At 44.2% G+C, this 13,235-nt stretch overlaps 1 protein-coding gene across 3 annotated transcripts in view; it reads left to right on the top strand.

Moving 5' to 3' along the window:
• Positions 1-13,235, top strand: part of LOC8023813 (dual oxidase maturation factor 2) — a 170,600-nt gene that overhangs the window by 125,300 nt on the left and 32,065 nt on the right. For all 3 annotated transcript variants that reach the window (XM_029978254.4, XM_029978255.4, XM_029978253.4), the window contains exons 3-4: positions 11,951-12,085; positions 12,797-12,859. In XM_029978254.4, the coding sequence (XP_029834114.1) occupies positions 11,951-12,085; positions 12,797-12,859 (198 nt within the window). The remainder of the gene's footprint in view (positions 1-11,950; positions 12,086-12,796; positions 12,860-13,235) is intronic.

Genomic DNA, 13,235 nt, shown 5'->3' on the forward strand with positions numbered 1-13,235 from the left:
CTGTGCCCATCGATCTCTGTGGCACGTCAAACGAAGTTGGTAAATTGTGTGTCGCCAAGGTCGGCAACGGCTCGCTCGTGGTAGCTCTGTATCTCTCGCCTACGGTACTCACCGAATACTTCGTGCAAGGACAACTTTATACCAGCCATGCAGGAAAACATCCCAATGGCCCCGAGGGACGTGCACTCGCTGGTCTGCTGTGCCATCTCGGGGGAGCACGCCCAAGACTAATGCCGAGGAAATCAAAAACGCCGAGCAGTCTAGGACAGAGCCTACAGCAAGTAGGATGACATCGAGAGTATCAGGTGCTTCGTCGAGCTGCTGACTTTAACGCCGTCTCGTTCTCCCGCCTTGATCCTGCTTCCTAGCACCGGCAGAACTTAGAGTGGAGCTTGCAGATGGGAGAACCACATTTCCTTTCTCCGGACGCGCGGTGAGCGGGAATACCAGAATATATATATATATATATATATATATATATATATATATATATATATATATATATATATATATATATATATATATATATATATATATATATATATATATATTCTCTCTCAGATTGGTTGATTACGGTATATCGAAAATCGAAATACCTCAAGAGAGGAGCAGGAGGAAAGAATGTGAGGAGCGCGGGAGGAGGAGAGGAGAAGGAGAGGGTACGTTTGAGGAGGAGAGGCATACCCCCCCCCTCCTCCCCCAGAGCTGCGCTCTAATTCAGCGTTAGAGGAAATTGTAAACGTCTTTTTTTTTTCTTATCAATTGCAAAAAAAATATTTTTACAATCACTCTATGGCTTGTCAGAATGGTGCGACTATATTTTGTTTTGTAGCCGTCTCGGTGGGTTTTAACAGGAAATAATAGAAATAATATATGCGAGGGTAGATTGAAAAGTTTCCGGAATGAAAATGAAAGCAATATATATATATATATGATTTAAATTATACTTTATTTTTGGACACATTTCCCCTGAGGCTCGACAGACTTGGTACAGCGTTTCTCCAGCTTTTCGATTCCCTCCCGGAAGTGACTTTCTTCGACATCCCCAAAGCAACTGTTCACAGCCTCCATCTCGATCACGTCTTCATTCGGCAGAAATTTATTTCCTTCGGGAATAGGTGCAAGTCCGAGGAAGACAAATCAGGTGAGTATACGCTGGACGCGGGAGGAACTCCAGTTCTGTCAGTTTTTGCTGAGCGACTGCCCTTGAATGGGCGGGTGCTTTGTCCTGGTGAAACAACACCTGCTTTTTAACCATTTTCGGGCGTTTTTCTTAAATGGCTCGTTTCAGCCTGTCCGGAAGTGTTATGTAGTATTGACCAGTAACAGTTTTTCTATTTTCAAGATAAGTACTGCGCAAAATTCCTTTGTCATCCCAAAAAAACGGATGCCATCACCTTGCCTGCCGACTGAATGGTCTTTGCCTTCTTCGGAGCCGATTCATCGGGCTCTTTGCATTGTTTTTATGTACTTTTTTGTTTCTGGCATGTAGTGGGTCGACCCAGTTCTCGTCCATAGTTGCAAATCGTCGCTTGAAATCCGTTGGATTTGCCTGAAACACTTGCGAACTGTCGGCTGACGTTCGAATGCGTTTTTGCTCCGCATTGAGCAAGTGCGGCACCCATTTTTCAGAAAGTTTCTTTAATCCAAATTCGTTGTGTAAAATAGGAAAAACTCGTTCGGAAGAGCTACCTCAATTTCACGCACTTTCATTAAAGGGTCTTCCAAAACCAAGTGATGGATTTTATCCTCAATTTCTGGCGTGGTAGGTGCGTATGGACGCCTTGAACGGGATTCATCGCGTGTCCGTACGGCGACGCTTGAATTCGGAAACCCCAAAATTCACGGTGGAAAATGGAGGTGATGATTTCCCAAAAACAGCATTCACCCTGGATTTGATAAAGGTCGCAGTTTTTCTCTCCAGATTAAAATATTTGATTTATTTCGTTTTATCCGTCATATATAACGATGGATAAAAACGAAAATATTTCGTTTTTATCCATCATTGAAAATGTTCATGGTTGCTCAACGAGAATGATTGTCAAAGCCAGCCTTTTTGAGATATTGATATCAATCTGACATTTGCGGTCATTTCATACGAAAAAGGTTGCCAACACAACGACATCAAAACTTTTCAATCGAGCCTCGAATATGTGTAAATTATCGGCGTCTCCGAGGCAAAGGCTTTACACACGCGCCAGGTTGAGCCGCCATTGCCGACCTTCTCTCGTCTTACCGAGATGCCGAGCCACTGAAGCGGGTGTTGACGAGCCTCCACAGAGGCCTGTGCTGGGGAGAAGGACACAGTAGCACTTAAAGTGGCCATAACCTGTCCTGCTGTGGCAATGGGGAAGTGAAGCGAACGGAATTGTAGGGAACAAAAATTGAAGGTCGGTTAGGGCGGCGCCCATGAACAGCTGCCTGAAACCGTTTATACGAGTCCCAATTTGGCAGGTTTTAATCCCGTCCGAGCTTCCGAACTTCCAGCAATCTGACGGTGGCATTTTACTAAGAAGATGCGCCCTGCAATCGAGGTTTCGGTTGCACGACAAAAGATATCTAATTGGTTAAGAAATTACACGCTTCTTTTTTCTTACTTTTTCTTCTTTTTCGCTGGGGCGTGCAGTATGTTCTTTGTTGGTTTGACCCCGAGATCTGAATTTTGACTCCGCTTTTTGCATGGCGCAGCCAATTAAACCACGGGTCGATGAAGCCAATAAAGCCGCGCCAAGATTACACGCTCATGCAGTTCGTTCTTTTTTTGTGTTTGTGCAATCATCGGCTAAACCAAATGTAGTGAATACGCCGTGACGTTGCGTCTTTAATGTGTGTGTGTGTTGGCGTTTTTCTTTTATGCGTTAGCTTCAGTACTCACGTGGCAGGGAAAAGCTGACGGCGTCCGTCTGCTTGCTATGGCTTCGGCTACAGTCTCAGTTTAAGGGTAAACGGAGTAGAGCCGGTTAAAGCAGAAAGGAAAGTGGTTACACAGCAGGCAAATTTATGTTTGTCAGTTATGGTAGCAATGTCGCTTTGCAGTACATTGCAATCGTTGATTGCGCGAGCGCCGGCTGAACTGTGATTTAGCACGTGGGAACTGTGATGTTTGTAAACAGTGGAAACGGTCAAGCGCACCGCACAGAAGAGCCGAAATCAAGTAGGCCCTACGCACAGTTGCGTTTGACCGCGTTGCGGTTATTTCATTTCATTTATTGTTCCCTTAAAGCGCCCGTAGGGCTTTACATAAAGGGGGGGGGGGGGGGGGGGGGGGGGCTTTGACAGCAAACAAAAACAAACAAAGAAAGGAAAAGCACAGGGTTAAAGGTTGCTAAATATTGAGAAAAGTAGCAAGTGCAGCTCTGAATCCAGATGAGTCTTGAATTGTAACAATATGTTCTGGCAGAGAGTTCCATTCTGAAAGTGATAATTGCAGTGGAGAGAATTTAAAAAGGTTGGTCCTTGGTGTTACCAGATGAACTTTCTGAGAAAAGTTCTGTACGAGGAGAAATGTGATGAGCCGCAGGACAGTACAATTCTCTCTTTAAAGGGGCCTGATAATACAAAGCGTGTAATGAAACTAGTCTGGTCAGTTTCCTTCTTTCCGCGAGCAGTGGAAGGCCGAGTTCTTTTTTTAGCGTAGTAATGCTAGTGTGTGTGTAGTTTTAGAGCGCAGCTCTTAGGGGCCCGTCTCCAGCCTGAGCGGCGTCGGCGTAACCGGGGGGGAGGGGGGGGGGTCACGTGACCCCCCCCCCCTCCGAGATCACGTGATCCCCCCGAGGTCACGTGACCCTCCCAGGTCACGTGACCCCCCTCCCCCGAGATCACGTGACCCCCCCCCCCCCCCCCCCCCCCCCCGGGGTCACGTGACTACCCGCAGGTGACGTGACCCCCCTCAGTACCCTTCCCTACTCCTCCTCAAGAGCTGCGCTCCAATTCGGCGTTACAGGGATTTGTAAACGGCTTTCATTTTTTAAGAATGAACCGAGTTGCCCTGCTTTGGATCGACTCTAATTTCTGTATTAGGTAAGCCTGGTGGGGGTTCCATGCTGTAGATGCATACTCGAGCTGCGGGCGAACAAGGGCAGTGTAAGCTACGAGTTTTGTCTCCCGGTTAGCCATATGTAGTGTTCGTCTCAAAAAACCGAGGCTTCGGTTTGCCTTTACAACGATGTGATTAATATGAGCTTCCCACGATAAGTTTGACGTGAAATGAACCCCAAGATATTTGTACGTGTGCACATGTTCAATGGGTGTATTAAAAAGAGAGTAGCTAAACACTGTGGCACTTCGCTTAGTGATAAAGTTTAAGAATTTTTTTTTTAAGATGTTGATTTGCATTTGCCACTTTTTACACCTTGTTTCTAGGGTAATCAAGTCATTTTGAAGTTGAATGCAATCACTAATGGATGATATTTTCCTATACACCACACAATCATCAGCGTACAAACGGATGGTTGAAAGAATACTATCGGGTAAATCATTCACGTACAGAAGAAAGAGCAATGGACCCAGCACGGTCCCCTGCGGCACTTCCGATTTTACTTTCTGATGTGATGAAGATTTGTAATCATAACAGACACTTTGCGGGCGATTGAAAAGAAAATTCGATATCCAGTCTATCACGAATGGCTCCACTTGGAAAGCACGTAATTTTAGAACTAGTCGATGATGCGGCACCTCATCGAATGCTTTTTGGAAGTCAATAAAAATTGCATGCGTCTCAGTTTTAAAATGCAGGTTACTGTGTATATCAGTTACAAATTCGAAAAGTTGGGATTCGCAAGAGTGAGACCGACGGAAGCCGTGCTGGTTTACAAAAAGAAGGTTGTTTGCTGACAGGTGATTCATGATATTTGAAAATAAAACATGTTCCATTAATTTACTCGGAACACACGTCAGAGAGATGGGTCGATAGTTTGTGAATTCATTCTTTTGACCATTTTTAAAGACAGGGGTGACTTTTGCCATTTTCCAATCAGCAGGTATTTGGCCACTAGTTAGGGATTGCTCAAAGATAGAACAGAGGAGAGCGGAAGATTCACATTTGCTAAGCTTAAGTAGCTTCGTCGTGATATTGTCAAAACCGGGGGCAGAGTTTGTTGGGAGATGTTCTATTAGTTTCTGAATTCCGCTCACGGACATAGTGATTGGGCACATTTGTGTGGCTATGTCGTAATTAGGCGAATGCTCTGGTAAGGGGAAAATGTCTTCAGAAAACATCTCGCTAAAAAAACGACTGAATTCCTCGCACACTGTACCCACATCGAGCTCGTCTCCCGCAGGATTAGTGAATCGATGAGGCTTCGACACTTTCTTGGGGTTAACCGCTTTCCAGAACTTTTTGGGGTTAGCTGTCAGAAGGCTGCGGAGGTCTTCGTTGTAAAACTTGTTCTTCGCTCGACGTATCTCTGTCTTGCATACTAATTGGAATTCGTCATACTTTGTCCACGCAGAAGGGGACAAAGACAATTTAGCTGTTCGAAATAGTCTCCGTTTTTTATTCAGTAGTCGTTTAAGGCGGTTCGAAAACCAGGGTTCTCAGTAGAAGACTGTATATTTATTTTTGGAATAAATTGATCGCATAGATCAAGTAGCTTTTGTTTGAATAATCTCCAGCTTTCGTGAACTGTCCTAAAGTCAAAGCCAACCATGTAAATACTTGAAAAGGATTGCAAGCTACGACAGAAGTCATCGACGTTAGCCCTGGAGTAATCATAAATAGCTGTTACGAGCGGACTGTGCTTTTCCGTAGGAAAAGCAAGCTCAACATTTAGGGAAGTATGATCACTGAGCGGTTCGATAACGTTTACCGAAGCTATAAAATCTGGTTCCGAAATAAAAAAAAAAAAAAGATCCAAGAAAGCAGAGTTACGAGTTGGCTTGTCAACCATTTGAAAAAGAAAGAAGGCGTTTATCACATCAACAAAATCCCGACTTTGCTTTGAAAGTTTATACCATGCATCAAAAGATATGACATTTGGAACAACCGGCCATTTTATTTCGGGGTAGTTAAAGTCACCGGAGAGAACTATGAGATCATTTGGATAAGAACGAGCAAGGGTCTCTAAGCAATCATAAAGTAATGGCGAGAAGTCTGACAAGTCAGGTGGCTTATAACATGCGATTACTAAAATACAAACAGTAGGCGTCCTAATTCTTACCCAAACACCTTCAAAACTTGATATTATATCACACTTCTCAACATGCAAAGTACTTCTAACAGCAATCAACACTCCCCCTCCCCGCCGCTCAATCCTATCTTTCCGGATGATAACATACGAGTCACTTAGCATTAATTCGCTATCTGCAATATCCGGAGTTAGCCAAGTTTCACTGATGATAACAACGTCTGCAGAGCAGGAGTGGACAGCAGAATGCAGCGCTTCTTGTTTGGCATAAACGCTTCTAACACTGGCAATAAAAAAGTTTAGGGTTGATAATGGCCTATTTTGTTGTTGGGTGGATGACTTTCTGGTTTCCTGTAGCTATACGGGAAGCTGCATAACACGTGAGGTTTCCCGGTCAAAAATATATCGCAAATTTCCGATAATTAGTTTATTGTGGCGAAGCTTGAAGTCACGAGCTTGTGCTTTTCCAAAAGAAAGGAGCTCTTTTCGTGCTTTACGGGTCTCTTCCGAGTAATCCTCGCTCAAACGGAAATCTGTACCTTTTAGTCTGTTTGCTTGTGATAGCACGAGTTCCTTATCTTTAAAAGAATTAAATTTTACGATGATGGGCCTGACTGTCGTGGAGTTATCTTGAAAAACCCAATTCTGTGCGCCCGCTGGATCCAAGGGGGGAGTATCGTGACACCAAGATTTTCCTCGCAAAAGGAAACTATTTTTTCTTCAGACTGCTTCCAGGTCTCACCACGCGCATCAGGTAGGTTAAAGAAAAGCAAGTTGTTTCGTCGCGAGTGATCCTCAATAGTGGTAAACCTTCGTGTCATTTCTGCTATCGCGGATGTGTTCGTTGCAGTGATTTTTGATACCGCAGCCACGTCTTCTTTGATTGTTTTAAGGCTCGAAATTTCGCGGTCGATGTCGTCAATTTTAGATTTGAAGGTTGCCAAGACAGAGTCAGTATGACGTTGCTTTTCTTGCATAGATTTGATTTCAGCTAGGATTTCTGTTTGGCCGTTGGATAACTTGCTTAGTAGCGTTGTGATTTGATTTGGCGATGTGTCGTCACAAGGCTTGTTATCGGGCCCAGGGTTGGCCTCAATATCTCCGGACAAGAGTAGTTTTCTTCTCATGCTATCAGCAATTGGACACAGGTCTGACACAAAAGAAACAAGCCTGGAACGCGCTGAAGACACACAATCATACACACAAGGTGGGCACGACACCAAAATGATGCACACGTTATTGCATCGGTAGGGTGATGATGAAAAACCAACCTGAGAATGGACAGGATGTTTGAGACACATTTCGGCGGCGGTGTCGTGCCCAAGGCGCTCAGACGGTTGACGAGAAACCAGCACATCCCTATGCCGCGTGCCAAGCTAATAGCGAGTTTTAGTAGACCGTGTTTCTCCCCCGCTAAGCCCCTCCGCAACGGCGGGTCCCGGAACTCTACAGCCAAGGCCTTCGGCGCGCAGCTGCAGTGGCGGTTTCTTCGTAGCGGAGGGTTAGTGGAGGGGGAAACACGGTCTACTAAAACTCCCCATTCCTTGCACCCAAACGCTCTCAAACGCAACTGTGCGTAGGGGCCTTTAGAGCGAACTAAAGTTGAGTGTTTTATCTCTTGTGTTGCGGGTTTCAGGTTTCGGCGCAAAGAGCCGAGGGCACTGTTTGCGTTTGTTACTATATTATTGATCTGAGACGTCCATGAGAAGTCTGACGTTAAATGAATATCTAGATATTTGCATGAAGTGCAAACGGTGAAAGGGGAGCCGTCAAGATGGTAAGAAAAAGGTTTAAGAAGAGCACGACGAGAAAACCAAAGAGATTTGCGTCTGTCGAAATTCAATCATCTGCCATTTATTGCATCATTGAATACCTTGTAAAATTTATGTTTATAAGCTATCCTGAGCTTCGGGCGAGATAATGGGCTTGTAAATTACGCACTCATCTGCAACTAACCCAGCTGATGATGAGATGTGCTCATGATGTAGATCAAAAAGTGTGAGGGCCCGAGTGCACTGCCCGGATGGACGCCCCAGGTTACCGCGCACGAGGGGGATTTAGAAGTATAGATGGTGGCGTACTTTGTGCCCTTAGTCGAAAATTCGGATATTCCTTTTATGCTGCGGGCTGTATCTTAAATTCGTAAATGTTATAAGACGTCGATGAGGGACCTTATCAAACGCTTTGGAAAAGTCGATAAAAAAATGGCGTCAGTCTGAATGTTGGCATAAAGACCCGCGTGAATGTCATGAAGAAACGCCGTTAGTTGGGTTTCGCAACAGTATGCTTTCCGAAATCCGTGTATGTGATTAAAAAGAAAGTTGTTATCTTCTAGATTATTGATTATATTGGAGTAAAGTACGTGTTCCATAAGCTATGAGGTGGTCGTTTGCAATTAGGTCACGGTCACTAGGTTTGAATACAGGGGGGGTTATGTCCAGTTTATCAATACCGCGGAATTTCAGAAAGATTAAGAGACTGGGAAAATATTTCACAAAGGAAAGCTGCGGAAGAGTGCTATGTGTCTGTTAGAACCTTAGAATTTATTTGATCATCTCTTAAGCTGGAAGACAGCTTTAAGTTTTCAATTTCTTTCAGGACGTTGGCATATTGAAGGGCGACGGGTCTCATAGGAGTGGGCAGAAACTGGCGCGAGACGGGAATATTAAGAATTAAAGCTTTCATCTGTGAAGACAGAACTAAATCAATTACCAAGTGAAAGAGCACTTTAGTGATCGGAAATATTATGCCCGCTTTGTCAGCGAATTGCAAGGGAGAATTGGAAGAATTTCTTCGGCTTGTTAACCGAAATGTTGGAGAGGTACCGAGTATAAAATTTAATTTTCGCTTCATCTAGCTGTTTCGCAGTGTTGGGCAAAGTACATCTAAAAGGTGTTTCAAGTAAAGTACAAAGTAAATTAGACGTGATGTACTTCAAGTAAAGTAGTAAGTACACTGGGTTCCATGTACTTGAAGTAAAGTACTATAAATACAATGAACTTTCAAAGTAAAGCGCAAGTAGTTTAACACAATCGTTCATGATGCCCTTTCATTCCCCTATACAGTGATTTTTCGACTGAAATGCATAAGATTCCGCGTTTTCGGTTTTTATTTTTTCAAAATTCGGCGTACTTTTTCCGGTGTGTATTTTAGAATTCAATTTTCGATTTCTTTCGGTGTATATTTACTCCCAAAAAGGTTTACCGGTTTCTTTCGGTCAATATGAAAGAAACACCATCGGACGCCGGATCAAATGACCCTTAAGTTGTAGCTGAGATATTTGTGATCAGTCAAAAAATAACGGCACATATACATACCTGGTCTTCGGTGCAACTTCCGTCAGGACACACCTCAAAATCGTGGAGTTCGCAACCATAATCTTTAACGCACTTCTTTTTCCTTCCCATTCTGACGACGTGACCGTCCGAGGTGATGACCGAACAGGAACCAGCGGAATGACAAAACGAACAAAAAAATCCATTTTATTTACGTTTTTAACCACGAGGAAGTTTGAGAGAGAGTGTTCATAAAACCTCGATGTCCTTTGAAGTGCATGAAGCGAAAAACTTATAGTAGCCCACATCCGAACTTTTTTTCTTTTAGGACCGAGAACTTTACCCACTCGGCCCGATCACAGAAAGGACACATATGTCCCGTAAAGGAGAATCCAAGACCTCTTTTGCTGCATGTTGAACCTTGGAAGAAGGAAATCACGAAGACGTCACACAATGTCGAACCTTGCAAAGCCCTCTCTCTTTCTCCCTCCCACCAACCTCGACGCGGCCCTAAAAAACTGATCTTTTTCGGTTAAAAAGGAATTTTAGAAAATGGATTCGGCATACTTTTATCGGTTTTTATCGGTTCAAACCGAAAACTCCGAACCCTAGGTATGCATTGCCCAGGGGTAATCAGGGCTGCATGACCTATTTTCAAATATTTCATAAAGTGGCCACAGAGTACTTATTCTCAGGAATGAAGACAAATTCCAGAAGATCACTGTATTGTGATTTTATTGCACTGGGTTGTTGCACCCAAGGGGGTTCAATGTACTAGGAGAGAGCATGACGTCAGCCCTGTAGCTTCCGCAAGCAATCCTCTCATAGAGGAGTGTCCTCTTCTGAATGAAAAAAAAAAAACACAGTGAGTGTGCAAGCGAGCTGGAGATAATTAATCATAATGTGACACCTGAGTTTGGGGTGCGAAAAAATTAAGGAGCTTTCAAGTCGAAGGAAAAGACAAAAGATGATGTTTCATAACATTGTAACGTTCTCCTTTGTTGTCTTTTTCTTCGACTCGAAAGTTTAATTTTTCCGCACCACAGTCTCAGGTGCTACATTATGATTAATTTTGCTCGCCTAATATTTTAAACCCCCTCGCTCGCACTGACCGACCGAGAAGTAGCGAGAGTTGAATAAGCTACGGCAAAGCCGCCCCCAGAACAAACGGAGCGATGCGTCGTCTGCTCACGTTTCTGGTAAGGGTAAAATAAACCTCCCAGTATTTCTTTGGAGTTAACAAAGCATAATTTCGTGATACTAATTTAACAAAACCGGATTGGGGGAATGTACTTTAGAGTCGGGAATTGTACTTTCCTCGGAAAGCACCAGAAAAAAAAATACTTTAAGTAAAGTACAAGTACATATTCAGAGAATGTACTTCAAGTAAGGTACAAGTTTCCTAAACCTACTTCAAGTAGTACTTGAAGTACAATATACTTGAAGTACTTCCCAAACTCGGTTGTTTCGTGTCCTGTTGCACACTCGCGGCTTGCCCAGGCTTCTAGTGTGTCGCAACACATAGCTCGTCTATAAAGCCTTTTTCGCTTTGTTGGAGTGCTTATGAATGGTTTTGTTGTACCACGGAATCGGATTGTTGTTATCAGAAGTGATGTTCCAGCTGCGAGTTGACAGAGGTATTGTCGGCACTCGCGTAATTCCGAGCGAATTTAGTGTAGCGTGATTTGTGAGCAGTGGTGAGGGAGAGTGGTAATTCGATCACAAGGTGTTCAGTAATACTGGGTAAGTATGTAACATTACTGCTAATGGCTGGCTCTTGTGTTACAAGTCTAGCACATTACTACAGCTTTTGGTAGTTCTGGTTGGTTGAGTGATAACGTTGAAAAGATAAAATTCAAGGCAAAGGTGAACGAATGCATCAAAAAAAGCATTGCCGGGGGAGAGGGCAGCCCCGTCAATATAATAAAGTCTCCAAGAAGAACAGCTGTGGCGATAAAGGGTTGTAAGCTGAAAAGGCATCTATGAAGCTCAGTAACGAAATCCCTAGTACTCTCTGACGGCCTGTAGCATACACCCAGTATTGTATTCTGGGCTTAGAGATAAGGCACACCCAGACGATTTCCAAGCTAGTTTTTGCCTGGATAAGCCTCGATGCGATACCATTATTCACAGCTAAAAGAACACCTCCGCTTCTCTCTCGGACTCGGTCAGTTCGGTAAACAGCGAAACCAAAATGTGGGTTTCATCTGGTGTCGATAATCATATGGACACCATAAATCTTCGATAATTAAAAAATGAACAGTACCTTTTCACTTAGGATCTAATGCTTTCATGATTGAATAGTATTCGTGCAGATTGTTGTTACCTGTAACTTCGTTCCGTGTGGGAAAGGGTGGAGAAGCGATGTACACTCAACTTGAAAATCTTGTCAAATGTATAGAGCTCGTGAAGCTTTTTGTCGGTCCCCGCTATTTAAATTGTATTTCATATGTATACACGCCATTCCATGAGTACGCTGTCGCTCTTTGGGGGAAGGGCTCGAAGACAGCATCGCCGAGGTACCAAAGAGAGTCTCTGTTCCCCGTGCAGTTTCCATCTACGGCAGCGACTGGCACGTTGCGACAGCCATGGTCTCTAGTCCCTACCGCGCCTTCTCCAGCGACCGCATCTCGGCCCGGGTCGGGGTCCACATCGGCCTCAACAGCGTCAACATCACGCTCCAGGGTGAGTCCTCCTCGCGCGCCCGTCTCTGGCCGGGCTCGCCGCAAAGCCGCCGTAGGCTGCGGGCTTTCCTCGACTGCGTCCTTGGAATCGAACGACCCTCGTGCAATCACCCGACGACGATAATTGAAGAGAGAATGGGGCACATACTTCATTTTTCTCCATATTGTCGTCTATGAGGTAGTCCCTTTGACAAAGAAACCCCTCCCCGAAAGTTTGCAAAAAGGTCCTAGCTTCCTTATTGTCATCTTGAAAACCCGAGACTTAGCAACGAAATGTAGGCAACACACACATCTCAAATTTGTGTGTGTGCGTTGTTCATTTTTTTTCTTCTCAAGCTGTAAAAAGTTAACTCGATCGCCTGCACGTTCTCTGTTGTCTCTTGTTACCTATCACAATAGTGAAACGCGTTGATGGCAAAAAATTCGATAAAACTTGAACTTTCCTCGACATCGACATTAACAAAGCTATTCCCTCCCCCTCCCCCCCCCCCCTTCTTTTTACGGATGTTTTGTTTTTTATTATTATTATTATTTTATTACCTTTCGCGGCGTTCTGGAGGTGCAAAAGCAGACAAAAATACTGACAGCTTGGGCATTCCGAATATTTATTCGGCGAAAAGCAAATCCTTGGAGTCTGCGTTAAAGTCTTCCCCTAAAATAGAACAAGAGAAGGAAGAAAGAAAAAGAAACGATCCCCATTCTTCTATTTCAGCTACGCCGAGGTACAGCGACAGCGAAGAGATCAACTTCAACGAGAAGTTCACATGGTTTGGGCGTAAGTCCGCTGCTTTCTTTTCCTCGCGGGTTTATTTCGTTCAAACGGTTCGGCGCACACTGACCGAGCGAAAAGCGTTCACGATCTCCGAGACTCGTAAAGTAACCGAAGCACGTGACTGTTGCGCGTCTCGGCTAGAGTGCAGAAGCTCGGGTTCTCGCGGCATCATGGGAAGGGCCAGTGGCTCTGGTTCTTTGATTCTTGACAGCGAACAACCGTGGAGGATATTGGACGTTCTAAACTTCGTTAAAATGTTTAGAAGATGAATGTTCGACCGGTTGTTTGAATAGACTCGTCTCGGAATTTAGTCTTGCAACCTTGATCACTATCACTTTGTCTTTTTAGACTTAGGCTGGGTGGCGCATGCTACCGCCCG

This window comes from Ixodes scapularis, unplaced genomic scaffold, assembly GCF_016920785.2.
Source record: "Ixodes scapularis isolate PalLabHiFi unplaced genomic scaffold, ASM1692078v2 PGA_scaffold5__190_contigs__length_132052651, whole genome shotgun sequence".
Taxonomy (NCBI): Eukaryota; Metazoa; Arthropoda; class Arachnida; order Ixodida; family Ixodidae; genus Ixodes; species Ixodes scapularis.